Source organism: Mya arenaria, chromosome 4, assembly GCF_026914265.1.
Source record: "Mya arenaria isolate MELC-2E11 chromosome 4, ASM2691426v1".
Lineage (NCBI taxonomy): Eukaryota > Metazoa > Mollusca > Bivalvia > Myida > Myidae > Mya > Mya arenaria.
In genome coordinates, this window is record NC_069125.1 from 17,815,299 (window position 1) to 17,827,920 (window position 12,622).

Consider the following 12,622-nt stretch of genomic DNA (forward strand, 5'->3'; position numbering starts at 1 on the left):
TGTAGAAGGAGTCCACCCAGTGATCAACCACGGACTGATTATTTCACTTTCTTGTGTACCAGGCAATTAGGTCACATAGTTGTGTCATGAAGAAGTACCTTAAATCAACGGTTAAGCAAGAGCTGCGGTCAGCGTACAACCTATGACATATCACTATTTGAATGTATTAAGTAATTTATTCGTTAATAAGAAACCACGGTCGCCCGCCCCTTTGGTTACTTACTTTGAAGAAATAACTTCATATCTTACCTGTACATGATGCATGAGACGCAGATGGGTTCGTTAGAGTGTGTGGAGTCAGAAGTCCGAAGGACTCCACACAAAGTTTAACTATTTTACCCGTTCGTAACCCCAATTTACGCAATTCATTACTTATATATACACCAATAGTTTAAAATATTGTTTAAAAAATATTTTAAGGCATAGTTTAAGGATTTTTGGCATGACAATTCCCTGCTAATTGCACTGATGTCACAGTAGGGGCCAAATCCCTGTTTATTTGTTCATGGCTCAGGGCCATTTCGGGTCCATTTTTATAATAAAACCTCCAAAACTGCTCAGCAGTATATCCAGATCAGAGATCTGATAAGACAATTACGCAAATAGATTAAGATCAATACACAGAGGTTGTGTTCAATACACGTTTTTTGTTGTTTTGTTTTTGTTTGTTTGTGTGGTTTTTTGTTTGATTTTTTATGGGGGGGGGTCACTTATAGAAGGATTAAACTAGGTCTTTACTTTCTTTTAAGAAAACCATAATAATTCTTTCTCACCCATTCTGTAAATAGAACAACCCCACTGTAACCGGAAACAGTCAGTCATATGACGTCAAAATAACGCGAGGACAACTTCATAGTTGATTTTTACAGTACATTTGAAACGCTAGTGACAACAATATTATGAGAACTCATAAATTAACACTTTTCAACACGTTGATTTAAGTATTTCGTGCCCTGCTAACACATTAAATTCAATAACAAGATAGACAATTTTTAATGAACATGTATATTTATACTAGGTCCGAGCATATCCGAAGATGTTGCGTTCATTAGATGATAATCGCATATGCCGAAAGGCCGTTAAATTCAAGATTGAAGTTGAGGTGATAATAATATGGAAACCTCCACTTAAACCATGTAGCATTGTTGCTGGTCAAATGGGTAATACGTGATATCGACGGTACACTTGGATACAATATTGGTCGCTGCTACGCACACACATACACATAGGATCCCATCGTAGTCGCTAATTATTTCTAAACCAATGCTCTCTAATTGTAATTAAGCAGTTTTGCAAGATCGATAATCAGTTACAAAGTGTCATAAATAAATATCGGATGTTGTGAGTTTGTGTTTAATTAGTATTGACAAATATTTTGCTAATAGGATTGCGTCTGTTAATTCATTTGATTCAGATTGATCATTACGAAATATTTCCCTTTTATGTGCCTATTCTAAACCTGGCATTAATTCAAATCCCAGAGCGTTTACCTACGAGCATGGTTTATTTAATTATTACAAATGGTTCTGGTTTTGTTTCATATAATATATTGCTCAAAGCTTGAAAGCTTCTTTCCCTTAAGTTGGTGTCAAACATAGTTAAGTACGTTATCTGTTTACTTTCTCTTCCCATTTTTTATATCTTCAGCATAAACTTTCGAATCTGAATCTGAAGGCACTTAAATCTACATTTAAAAATATCTTTAAATAAGGAAAGGTGGAACCCATACGTCCGAAGTTTTTCAGATGTGTCAGCGTCAGAACGCCATAATCAACGGCCGTCCATTGAAAACAGTCATCAGCCTACGTTATGGATGCATAACAAATTGGAACAACAGCACAGTGATCATCTAATATATTGTTGTGTTTAAATGGATATTATGTCATATCGGTTACTCTGCTTCTTCGTCAAAAAACGTTTTCTGGATATCGCTGATATGATATATAACATATCAATACTATGAAATGCACTTCCATAAAACCGCACATCTACACAAAACAATATGTCGGCGACATTTTTTTAAGTGACTAGCATTAATAATGTAAACAATGCTTTATGTGATCAGCTTTGAATTTTTTTATTTTGGACTACACATTTTAAAGATGTATTTAATTGTTTTAAAGGGCGGCGCTATAACCCATTAGCTTATATTGCGTTTAAAATTCAAATGCTTTTATTGTTTCTTTGTTTTGGTATAACTATTTTCATTAAGTTAACTATTCATCTATTTTTTTATAGATATGGATCCATTATTTATATCAACAACGTTTTAGAGCAGACATCGCTACAGTAAGGGCGGCGCTATAACCCATTAGCTTATATTGCGTTTAAAATTCAAATGTTTTTATTGTTTCTTTGTTTTGGTATAACTATTTTCATTAAGTTAACTATTCATCTATTTTCTTTATAGATATGGATCCATTATTTATATCAACAACGTTTTAGAGCAGACATCGCTACAGTAAGGGCGGCGCTATAACCCATTAGCTTATATTGCGTTTAAAATTCAAATGTTTTTATTGTTTCTTTGTTTTGGTATAACTATTTTCATTAAGTTAACTATTCATCTATTTTCTTTATAGATATGGATCCATTATTTATATCAACAACGTTTTAGAGCAGACATCGCTACAGTAGCGATTCTTCTAAACTTGCAATTATTCATTTCTGTTGTCATGACCCAATTTGGTTCCAGTGGATGAAATGAAACCATCGCCAAACAACAACAAAGTTGTATCAGCATGTTCAATAAAACATTGCCAGTTACACAACGACGATGATGGTGTTTCATGGTAATATATTTACTAAGTGAAATATAAGGGTTCAACAGAACGGTTTGTACTAAACAATTAAATGCTAACCACAAATGTCTAAGTTAAATGTTTCACAATGCTTTCTTAGAGTTGAGACATATAGAATCTGTCACGAGTATTGATATAATACACAATTTTATTCAATGAGTTAAGCTTTTGACTGTCTTGCTAGCATTTTCCCTGGACGAGTTGAATAAAATGATGTATCCTTTGATGGCGAGTGTCAGAATTGTTGTTTATCACGTGCTTTTCCGATTATAAATATCAAGTTTCAAGTTTTATTTGTATCAAGGCAAATAATATACATGTGACTTAACAACTAATAAACAACAAAGAAACAATATAAACAACAAAAAAGAAAACAGCAGTGCAATGTCCACAAACAATTGAAATAATGACACATTAAAGAAAATATAAGAATTTTATTATGGAAAACAAGATACAGATATAAAGGAGAATGAAATATACTTCAATTTGAACATGATGATCTTAGAAAATAAAGCTATTTTTAGAAGTTAGTTTTTGCTGTTACTATTCTTAAGATCATGAAGTTTCTAAGCATTGGGATGGTTGAAATAGCAGCGAGAGATGAATTTCGACCTATATACATTTAAATGAACACACTCAAACAAATAATGAAATTCGTCACCTATTAAATCTTAATTACAGATTGTACATTTTCTTTTGCTATGATTAATAATAAAGTTACGACCTTTTTCAATAGATAAAGAATGATTCATTATCATAAATTTACATTCAATAAAAGCTTTGGTTAGATTGATTGGTAATATATATTTAAGAATTTTTCAAAACAATATTCTTTCGTATACATTCTATAGGCTAAGCATTTCGAAGAAGTATCAACAGAAATCAGTCATTGCCGTACAAATGTGTCATGTAATCTTGATTTGACCAAAGGTTTTAAATGAAGCGTGTAATCTGAAATACCGAGTTCATCTAAACTGTTTTTAACAAAATGTATCCATGGAGAGATAAGTATATTATTATTATGGCGAGATAACATAGTATTATACCACAATTTACAATTGTTATTATGCTTAGAATTCAACACTATACTCTAACAACATGAAACTCTACATATGACTTGGAGGGTGACAGGTGTAATCCCTAACTCGCCCTAAAACATACAGGGTGGTGCTGAGGATTTCAAATTAAGAACAAGTTAACAATATTTGAATTGAAATTGTTCAATATTTTCTTGTTTTAAAGCCCCAACCCAAACTGCTTACCACAAAAACGGTACAATTAAAGAATCAAACAAATGCAATTGTAACGATATAGAAAGATTAGTTAACGAGATTTCTGTATAACAGAAAATATAGCTCTTCCTGCCTGCTTAACAAGTTTGGTTTTTGGTTTACATAAACTGCCATTATAGTTTCGTTTCATGTATATAATAAGGGAGAAAAATATTTGGCTGCAAACAAAATTGCCAAGGAATGGAAAAGTACAGATTCTGGTACCAACTTTTGCCTTGTAAGAATTTATACCCCCTTGTGTAAGATCACTGATCGAATTTAAGTGTATTAGTTTTGCTATAAAGACACTTTCATTTGCCAAGAATCATTTTATTTAGACTTTTCTGACTGTTATAATCACTTTTAATCACTGTGTCTCTCTAACAAATCCCTATTAATAATTTGTTCTGCTAGATTACCATGTACGAGAACGGAGAACAAGATGTGTCCAAGACTAAAATGGATGTGTGTTCAGTTGTTGAAGCGTGTGTTATTGATAAACATGATCACATGAGGAGAGAAATTATTTTGTTATAACTCCTTTCATATATAAATATGATTGAATCAAACATCTGTTTACAGCCTTGAAAGTTAATAGATTTAGTACAATATAGTGTACGGGTCAAATTACCCCCATTAAATATGGATTACATAAGAAATTAAAAGGAAATTAAGCACACATATTTCTATCATTATAATGATTGACAGTTATAATTTCATTGATTTCACAAAATTAAAATAATGTCAATAAGGTGGGTATACCGGAGACGAATTTGGCTGCAGACTTCACTGGCTTAAGATCGGTATACCGGAGACTAATGTGGCTTCACCCTTTCCTGGCTTCAGATCGGTAAACCGGAGATTAATTTGACTGCACACTAGCCCGGCTTAAGATCGGTATACCGGAGATTAATTTGACTACCCAATAGCCCGGCTTTAGATCGGTATATTGGAAACGAATTTGGCTATACACTAGCCTGGCTTTATATCGGTATATTTGAGACGAATTGGGCAGCACACTAGCCCGGCTTTATATCGGTATTGGAGACGAATTTGGCAGCACACTAGCCCGGCTTAATATCGGTATATTGGAGACTAAGTTGACTGCACACTAGCCCGGCTTTAGATCGGTATAATGGAGACTAAGTTGACGACACACTACAACCGCCGTAGGTGGGTGTACCAGAGACTAATGTGGCTACACACCATTTCCGGTATTATCTCCCTGAATTCTGAGATTGATACAGAACACAAGTGTGAACAATATCTGCATACTAAGGAAGCATCCAAAGAGGACTCTGTCCATTAAAAATGCAACTTCTATGTAGTTGTATGAAACGCTTTTGTCTGGGACCTCATCTTTCCATGCCTCTGTTAATTCTGGTTTTTCCATGTTTTGGACCACGATGTCGTCTTTCGGTGTAACTCTGTTGGTAGAGTGATCGCTCGCCCTCCTGATATGGACAGTGTTGAATTAAATAAACAAGTATTATGGATACGCTTAACTGTAGTGTTTCAAACTTTTAACATAAAAAAACAAATCCTATTGGCCATTTAATAACCGTGACCAAGTATCAAATTCAGGACAAAGATTTTCGAGCTGACTTCGGATAACTAAGTTCGGCTCATTTTCATTCTAATGAAAGAAGATGGGTAAGTCGTGGCTTTCCGAAGATGACTAAGATTGTATAAAAATACATACCGGTAAAGCGATAGTTTTGCAAGAAACTTTGCAATTTTCTGTGCCCTTTGCCCGGGTTTGTATCCTTTAGCATCATAGGAGTGAATCTGGCAACTCATTACAGTCAGTATCGTCTCTAGGGAGCATACAATGAAGATAACGAGAAGATACACGCCTGTAAATAAGAAACATTCTAGCGTTATTGTTTCTACAGCGAGGGTCGAGTATTTAGCGTATCTGACTCTGATTAAGAGCATCGGGGACTGTTTCAATATATAAACAAAACAATAGTCGTAACTTCGTTTATCTTAAAAATGTTTAAACGTAACCAACCAAATTTTGTGTTCAGTTTAAATTATACGGTTCAAAAAAGTTCAATTCATTCAAATATTTAGCCAGATAATGAAACTATGACATTTAATGACGTGTTTTATATACAACTAAAATTGCCTAGGAACGTTATTGAAATGGCCCCGGGTTCGCTTGGGTTTATATTAATTTATTTAACCCGATACAGCTGATATGATTCACGCTCGATGTCTCTTTCTGAACAGAAACTAGTAAGAAAGGCCAAGAGAATGGTTCCGAGGTGGGTATCGAACCAAGTTGCCCTGGTGTAGATCAAACCAACTACGTATATCGGAAGATCTGTCGTCGAAGATAATTTTAGCTAGCATCCAACATCGGTTAATTGTTATTAATCGTATGCAAACCTGTATATTTGTTGAAGGCCATGAAGGACTTCAGAGCCTATGAATACGAGAAATAATTGTTCGTTTGGGCGACATGAAACCCACAGGAGGTTTTGAGCTTTACATATCATTTGGTAATTGATTCGGTTTATTTTTGCCTCTGATGGAAATGATGCCGGGAAAGACCTGTTAAACTCAAATAGAGCTTTATTTTAAAGTATGTATGACATGTTGCGTAACCCATTTGTATAATCTCTTCATGTATAAATATAATTCTTGTAGAAGCGAACGGTTCAGAACACTATAACTCTACCGGCTTTGTTGGAACTCTAAACTTCCATATCTTTTTACAAAAACAGTCCGGGGTACAGCAGAATGAATCGTTTAAGGAATCTGTCCAACAAAAATGTGAATTGTGGATGCATGGTGACAGAATACTATAAAAGATATCGTTTGGAAGGGATATAGATGCAGAAAGGAAAATGTAAATCATTTACAAAAAATAAGACAGCAAATAAGAATGTTTAGCCTGTAAATATGCCATTACGTGTGAATTTAGTTGCAATAAAGAGCATTCACGATGCATAGAGTAATACATTTATCTATGATGTACTCGGTAATTTATATAATAGAACTCAGAAAGAAAAATCCCTTGCAAAAGATACCAAATCATATGCGGTCACTAGGTATCAAAATGTCCTAAGTAAGCCCTTTCCCCAAACATTAAAAACGGAGTCGATGTTAATGAGTAGTTATTTTGTTATTATTTTGAGAAAAAGAAAACAATATCTATACTTACTTAGCTGGCATGTTTGGGTCGAAATCGGCGGAATTGCGTCCGACACAATTGTCATGATGACCGACATTGATAGTAGAATGGTCAATGCATATCCATTCTTCTCCCCGCTTTCAACCGGAAGTACAAATACAAAAGTGCCCACTATTGCAAGGAAAATGACCGGAAGTATCATGTTGATCAAGTAATATGAAACTTTCCTTTTCAGACGAAGATTAAATTTGACTCCTGGCAAATCATCATTGCCAACTTTTCTGAAATGTTAAAGCGGAAAGTGGCTTAGCATTCTTTTATGATTTTGCTATCAACGTAATTGGGCTCATTCATTTTGAATACACTAAAAGATATGTCTTTTATCATATTGATTTGGAAAAATCACTGAGATACATGAGTTAAATTCTAAAGAGTAGTGTAGTTTGCAGTATGAATGTATAAAAGGAGGGTTCTGATTAAAGTGCTAATTTTCTCTTCAATAATACAGTCAAATTTGTAATGGGAAAAGGTCAAACTGACTGCTTAAGACAAGTGTCTACCTAATGCAGGTTGGAAATTGCTGCCACTTGAGCTTAGTTTAAACATATTGAAAAAACGTACGGGGGTATTCGGAATGGCCGATAAGGCAGGTGGCCTCTTAAAGCAGGTGGCCCTTCAACCAGGTTTGACTGTATTACCTTGTGTAATTCTGCACACTTGTGTAAACCAAGTCCCACTCTCCATTTTCTTCGAATAAAAAAGTATCGACTGTCTGTGATTTGGAGTACAGAGTCATGTCCTCAGCGTCAATTGTCCACGGAGTTATCTGGAATTACAATAAGGACCAGGTTTTATCTTAAATTGTAATGGGGAGCCGGTGTTATTTTAAATTGCAATGAGGACCAGGTGCTATCTGTAATTTTAAATAGGGACCAGGTGCTATCTGAATTTTAAATGGGGACCTGGTCTAGGTCAGGACTGGTGCTACCTTGAATGTAAATGGGGAATAGGTAGTATCTTAAATTTTAATTGGGACCAGGTGCTATCTGGAATTAAAATGGAGACCAGGTGCTATCTGGAATTTAAATGGGGACCAGATGCTTTCTGGAATTTAAATGGGGACCAGGTGCTACCTGGAATTTAAATGGGGACCAGGTGCTACCTGGAATTTAAATGGGAAAGAGGTAGTATCTTTAACTTAAATGGGGACCAGGTGCTATCTGGAATTTAAACGGGGATCCGATGTTGTTTGAATTTAAATGAGGAGTGCTATCTGGAAGTGCAATGAAGAACCGTAGTAATTTGAATTTGAAAATCAAAAAAGGAACAAGTGCCATGTGGAATTATAGTGTGGATCCGGTGTTATTTGAAATTGCAGTAAGGACCAGGTGCTATTTGGAATTTACATGGGGACCAGGTGTTATTTGAAACTGCAATGAGAACCCGGTGTTATTTGAAACTTCAATGAGAACCCGGTGTTATTTGAAATTGCAATGAGGACCCGGTGTTATGAGGATCTGGAGTTATTTGAAATTGCAATGAGGGTCCTGAGTTATTTGAAATTGCAATGAGGACCCGGTGTTATTTTATATGCAATGAGGACCCGGTGTTATTTGAAATCAAAATTAGGACCAGGCTTTATCTGGAATCGCAATGAGGACCAGGTGATATTTGAAATTGCAATGAAGAACAGTAATTATCATTAATTGTACACAATTGATCGCCATAATCTTTACAAATGTATTTTTGTAACATGTTCACGATTTATTTAATCAAATGACAAAATGGAAACTACGAGGAATAGCACAGTGACTAGAAATAATTGGTGTTCGCACGTATTTGAGGGCCAATGACAATCAAGTTATATGATATTCCTTGAGGATTGTAGTAAATATTGGAATGACATATAGACCACCAATTGTCACTCTTTAAAAAACTTTACAATGAAATAGGACGCAGACGAGCCTATTAAGACACTGACATAAATGCCAATCTTGCTAAAGACACATAACGTCACAATTAAGCAAGACATATTATCAACACATTAACATTTCTTTATTGATAAAAATGACGTTGTGGTTAACACCTTAAAATGGCCAGTGAAACACGAGATCGTTGAGGTTGTAAATCAAATGAAGAATACTGACAGAACCTCACACTTGTCAAAACATTTATCAATGATACATACTGTGATAGTAAAATCTAAATGAAAGCCTAAACGTGCACTCTTAACTAAGACAGTTCCTTAATACGACGTCATTTGGAAATGCTATTAAACTCACAATAATTTCACAGTCCTGTGAATCAAATGGGTAGTACTCTACGTTGATTTGACACTGCGCAACAAAGTTGGTCGATGTGTACCACACTATAGTTCCCGTGTGATAAGCGTACAGGTACGAGCCGTCCATCCCGTCTTGCGTATTCAACAAGCTTAGTCCATCTGCTCTGAAGTGAGAATTGTTTTAGATGTACATTACCTCTTAAAGGCGCACACTATAGAATGAGACAATTTTGATCATAGATTCTAATGCGTTGTTATGTTTTATGTGTCAATTGACCGTAATTAAACAAAAAAGCAATTGATTTGTGCACAGATTAAAAAATAGCGATATTTTGGCGCTTTTTAACTGGGGAACTTGTGGCCACGTCGCTTTTAATTAGAAAAAAATAAGGCTAATATTTTAAACAGTTGATTGACACGATCTGTGAAATGAAGCAACTTTCTTCGTCGTCGGATATCCTTGTGTGACTCATTCCGTCATATTTCATGCATCAATGAATGTATAGTTTTGGAGTGGATATAGGGATAGTGTTGGGTTCCGGAGATGAGCAGTTATAAATGATTCAAGAAGTCTTTGAAGACATTAAAAATTACAAAATTAACCAAAATCTACAAAAAACAAAACGGATTTTGATTCGACCTTGCTTAAGGGATTACTGTTTGTTAGCAATGTACGCTGACAATATGCATGGATATGGATACGGTAAAATATGCATGGAGTATTGAAATCGTATTTTATATAAAAAAAAAAATCAGTAAAAAAAAATGATATTAATGTGTGTACCAGTCAATACAAGTTATTTGGGAAAAAGGGAGCACGGTTTATTTCAACATACGCGTTGCTAAGTACCACAGGCGGCATCCAAACGTCCTTGACGGACATCGGAGTAGAATACATGTCGCCGTAATCCGTTGCGTTCCAGGATAGCCTAGGATCTGTCCATATCTGGAAGAAAGGAAACAATTCATGTATATATCGGGTTCATTATCTGACGGCAGGCTACTGTATTAAAAAGTGGAGTGTCAAAAGCTATAACAAAATGATATCACATACGCAGTGATGTCCTCTAGAACACGAATCACTGTTTATTGAGGTGTCAGCCATGTAATACAACTCGGGTAACATCGGGTAACATCGAAATTAATCGCCAATCGCCATAACAGATCGTGACGAACATCGGACCTTTTCAGTCTGTACCGGATGTTGCTATTATTTGTAACGAAAGGTAGGTATTTCAACGCTATTTATAGTCAATTATAGTCAATTCATAGGTAAATATTGGAATTTATATATCGCAGTATTTGGACACTCGGTGATGTTTTTCTGAATAATTAGCGTTAAAATAAATAAACACTGAAAGGACACGCTGACAGTTGGTTACAATTTATCTAACAACGAGGTAATGGAGGAAATGGATGTTCTATATGCTGATTTCTGCGGGTTTTTTTCCGCATTTTGCGTATACCGCCCGTAAGGCGAAAATGCAAAACTATTTTCGCGCCTCCACAATCAACTCATGTCGAGGGTTGTCCGGTTAGCATAATGTTAGCACACTCATTTCTCACCAAGGCGACCGGGGAAGATTCCTAGCCTTGGCGCATGTGCGTTTGGTTTGTCGCTGCCGGACATGTGGGTTCTCTCCAGTTTTCCCGTCACAACACAAGACCTCACTCTCGCGCGCAACATCGTGCCAACGAGAGCGACTTAAATTTTCTTTATAGATGTTGTAAAATAAATGTAATTTACACTTAATAATGGACCCGTCTTTAAATCAATATAATGTTCAGAACCATCAACATATTTAAATGTTACATTTGGTTAACACGCTTAAGGTCATTCAAGAATCCCAGATTTTTTAGGGAAAGTCAAAAGCATTTCCTTTTTGTCCCATATTTTTTATATTTCCCATATTAATATTTTTATAGAAAATAGGTCATTATTGTAATATAGATTTTTGTTATAAGAGCTTAAACGCGAAAGAAAAGCTGCCTTGCCTTTTTCCGGTCATGAATGATAATTCATCATTTCAAGACTTCAGAAGGAAGTGCTATTATAATTAACCATGGTGAACAAAAAATGCATAAACTTACACCGTAGATATATCCTATCAGATGAATGTGTTGTGCAACAATGTCCTGAAAAACAGCAGTAGTTTTCTAAATTTGAAAGAATTTCGAAGAACACATGCATAACTTACATATAATTAAGAAATCAATTTGATCAAAATTGGAATACGTTTGAATTTAAAATATTTACATAGTTTTCATACCACAAAGAACTATATTGTGCTTTAAAGTTTAATTAAAACTATGGAAACATTCCTCTTTATCACGGAATAATTTGAATTTGATTATATCTCATTGATTTAATCCTTACCAAAGACACAATATGCATAACTCCCATCCCCATATTGACCTCGGTAAGACTGAGGGGCCGGATAGTTTTCTTGTACCCTGTCAATAAGTCAGTTTCAAGAGCGCTGGCATTAACAAGGTCAAAGGAAAGAGTTGGTGTCGTTGAACAAGCTAGAAGTAACACGAAGCCTGAAATACATATTTGTATAATTTATAACTTATTCAGATTTGTAATCACGAAAATCATAATAAACCCATTGGTATTAAAAAAAATCAGGATAAAAATACAAAAAAATAAATAAACAAATGAATTTATAAAGTAAATAATAAATGAACGAACGAATGCTTGAATATAAAGAAAAAAAAGAAAGAAAAAAACACAAACAAACAAATAAACAAACAAACAAACAAACAAACAAACAAATAAATAAATAATAAATAAATAATTGAAATAAATAAATAAAACTAGATAAAATTAACTGAATAAATAATTCTTACCAAATAAATAAATAAATACATAAATAAATAAATTATAAATTGTAAAAATAAATAAGAAATAATTACCGAAATAATGTGCTGCAACCATCCTTGCTCCTTCCATGACATTCCCTTTTTAATAGTTCAACTTACTTAATCCAAACCTTAGTTATATTAATTACTCGATATCGATCGTACAAATTAATGGACGTCATTGCATTCAATTATTTGTAAAGATTTGTCAGTATATTTTTGTAACGGGATATTTAGCGACAACCATTATCACGTTTAT

At 34.5% G+C, this 12,622-nt stretch overlaps 1 protein-coding gene across 2 annotated transcripts; it reads right to left on the reverse strand.

Moving 5' to 3' along the window:
- Positions 1–2,904: 2,904 nt before the first annotated feature.
- LOC128230426 (neuronal acetylcholine receptor subunit beta-3-like) lies at positions 2,905–12,622 on the reverse strand. Of its 2 annotated transcripts, none has more exons than XM_052942686.1 (9): positions 12,418–12,622; positions 11,876–12,042; positions 11,590–11,634; positions 10,335–10,444; positions 9,497–9,662; positions 7,913–8,040; positions 7,245–7,351; positions 5,775–5,928; positions 2,905–5,526 (listed from the first exon to the last, which is right to left on the reverse strand). In XM_052942686.1, exons 1-9 carry the CDS (start codon positions 12,452–12,454, stop codon positions 5,271–5,273), a joined length of 1,170 nt encoding a protein of 389 aa, XP_052798646.1. In that variant the 5' UTR covers positions 12,455–12,622; the 3' UTR covers positions 2,905–5,270. The 2 variants fall into 2 exon arrangements, with proteins under 2 accessions (XP_052798646.1, XP_052798645.1); XM_052942685.1 differs by having other exon boundaries at positions 2,907–5,526; positions 7,245–7,495; positions 12,418–12,620.

What these genes read in the sequence shown, in the direction of transcription:
- LOC128230426 (XM_052942685.1), bottom strand. Translation starts at nt 12,454, where the DNA reads ATGGAAGGAGCAAGGATGGTTGCAGCACATTATTTCG. An exon ending in TTATGCATATTGTGTCTTTG is followed by an intron (nt 11,635 to 11,875) that starts GTAAGGATTAAA and finishes GCTGTTTTTCAG; the next exon opens with GACATTGTTGCACAACACAT. An exon ending in TGATAGGATATATCTACGGT is followed by an intron (nt 10,445 to 11,589) that starts GTAAGTTTATGC and finishes CCTTTCTTCCAG; the next exon opens with ATATGGACAGATCCTAGGCT.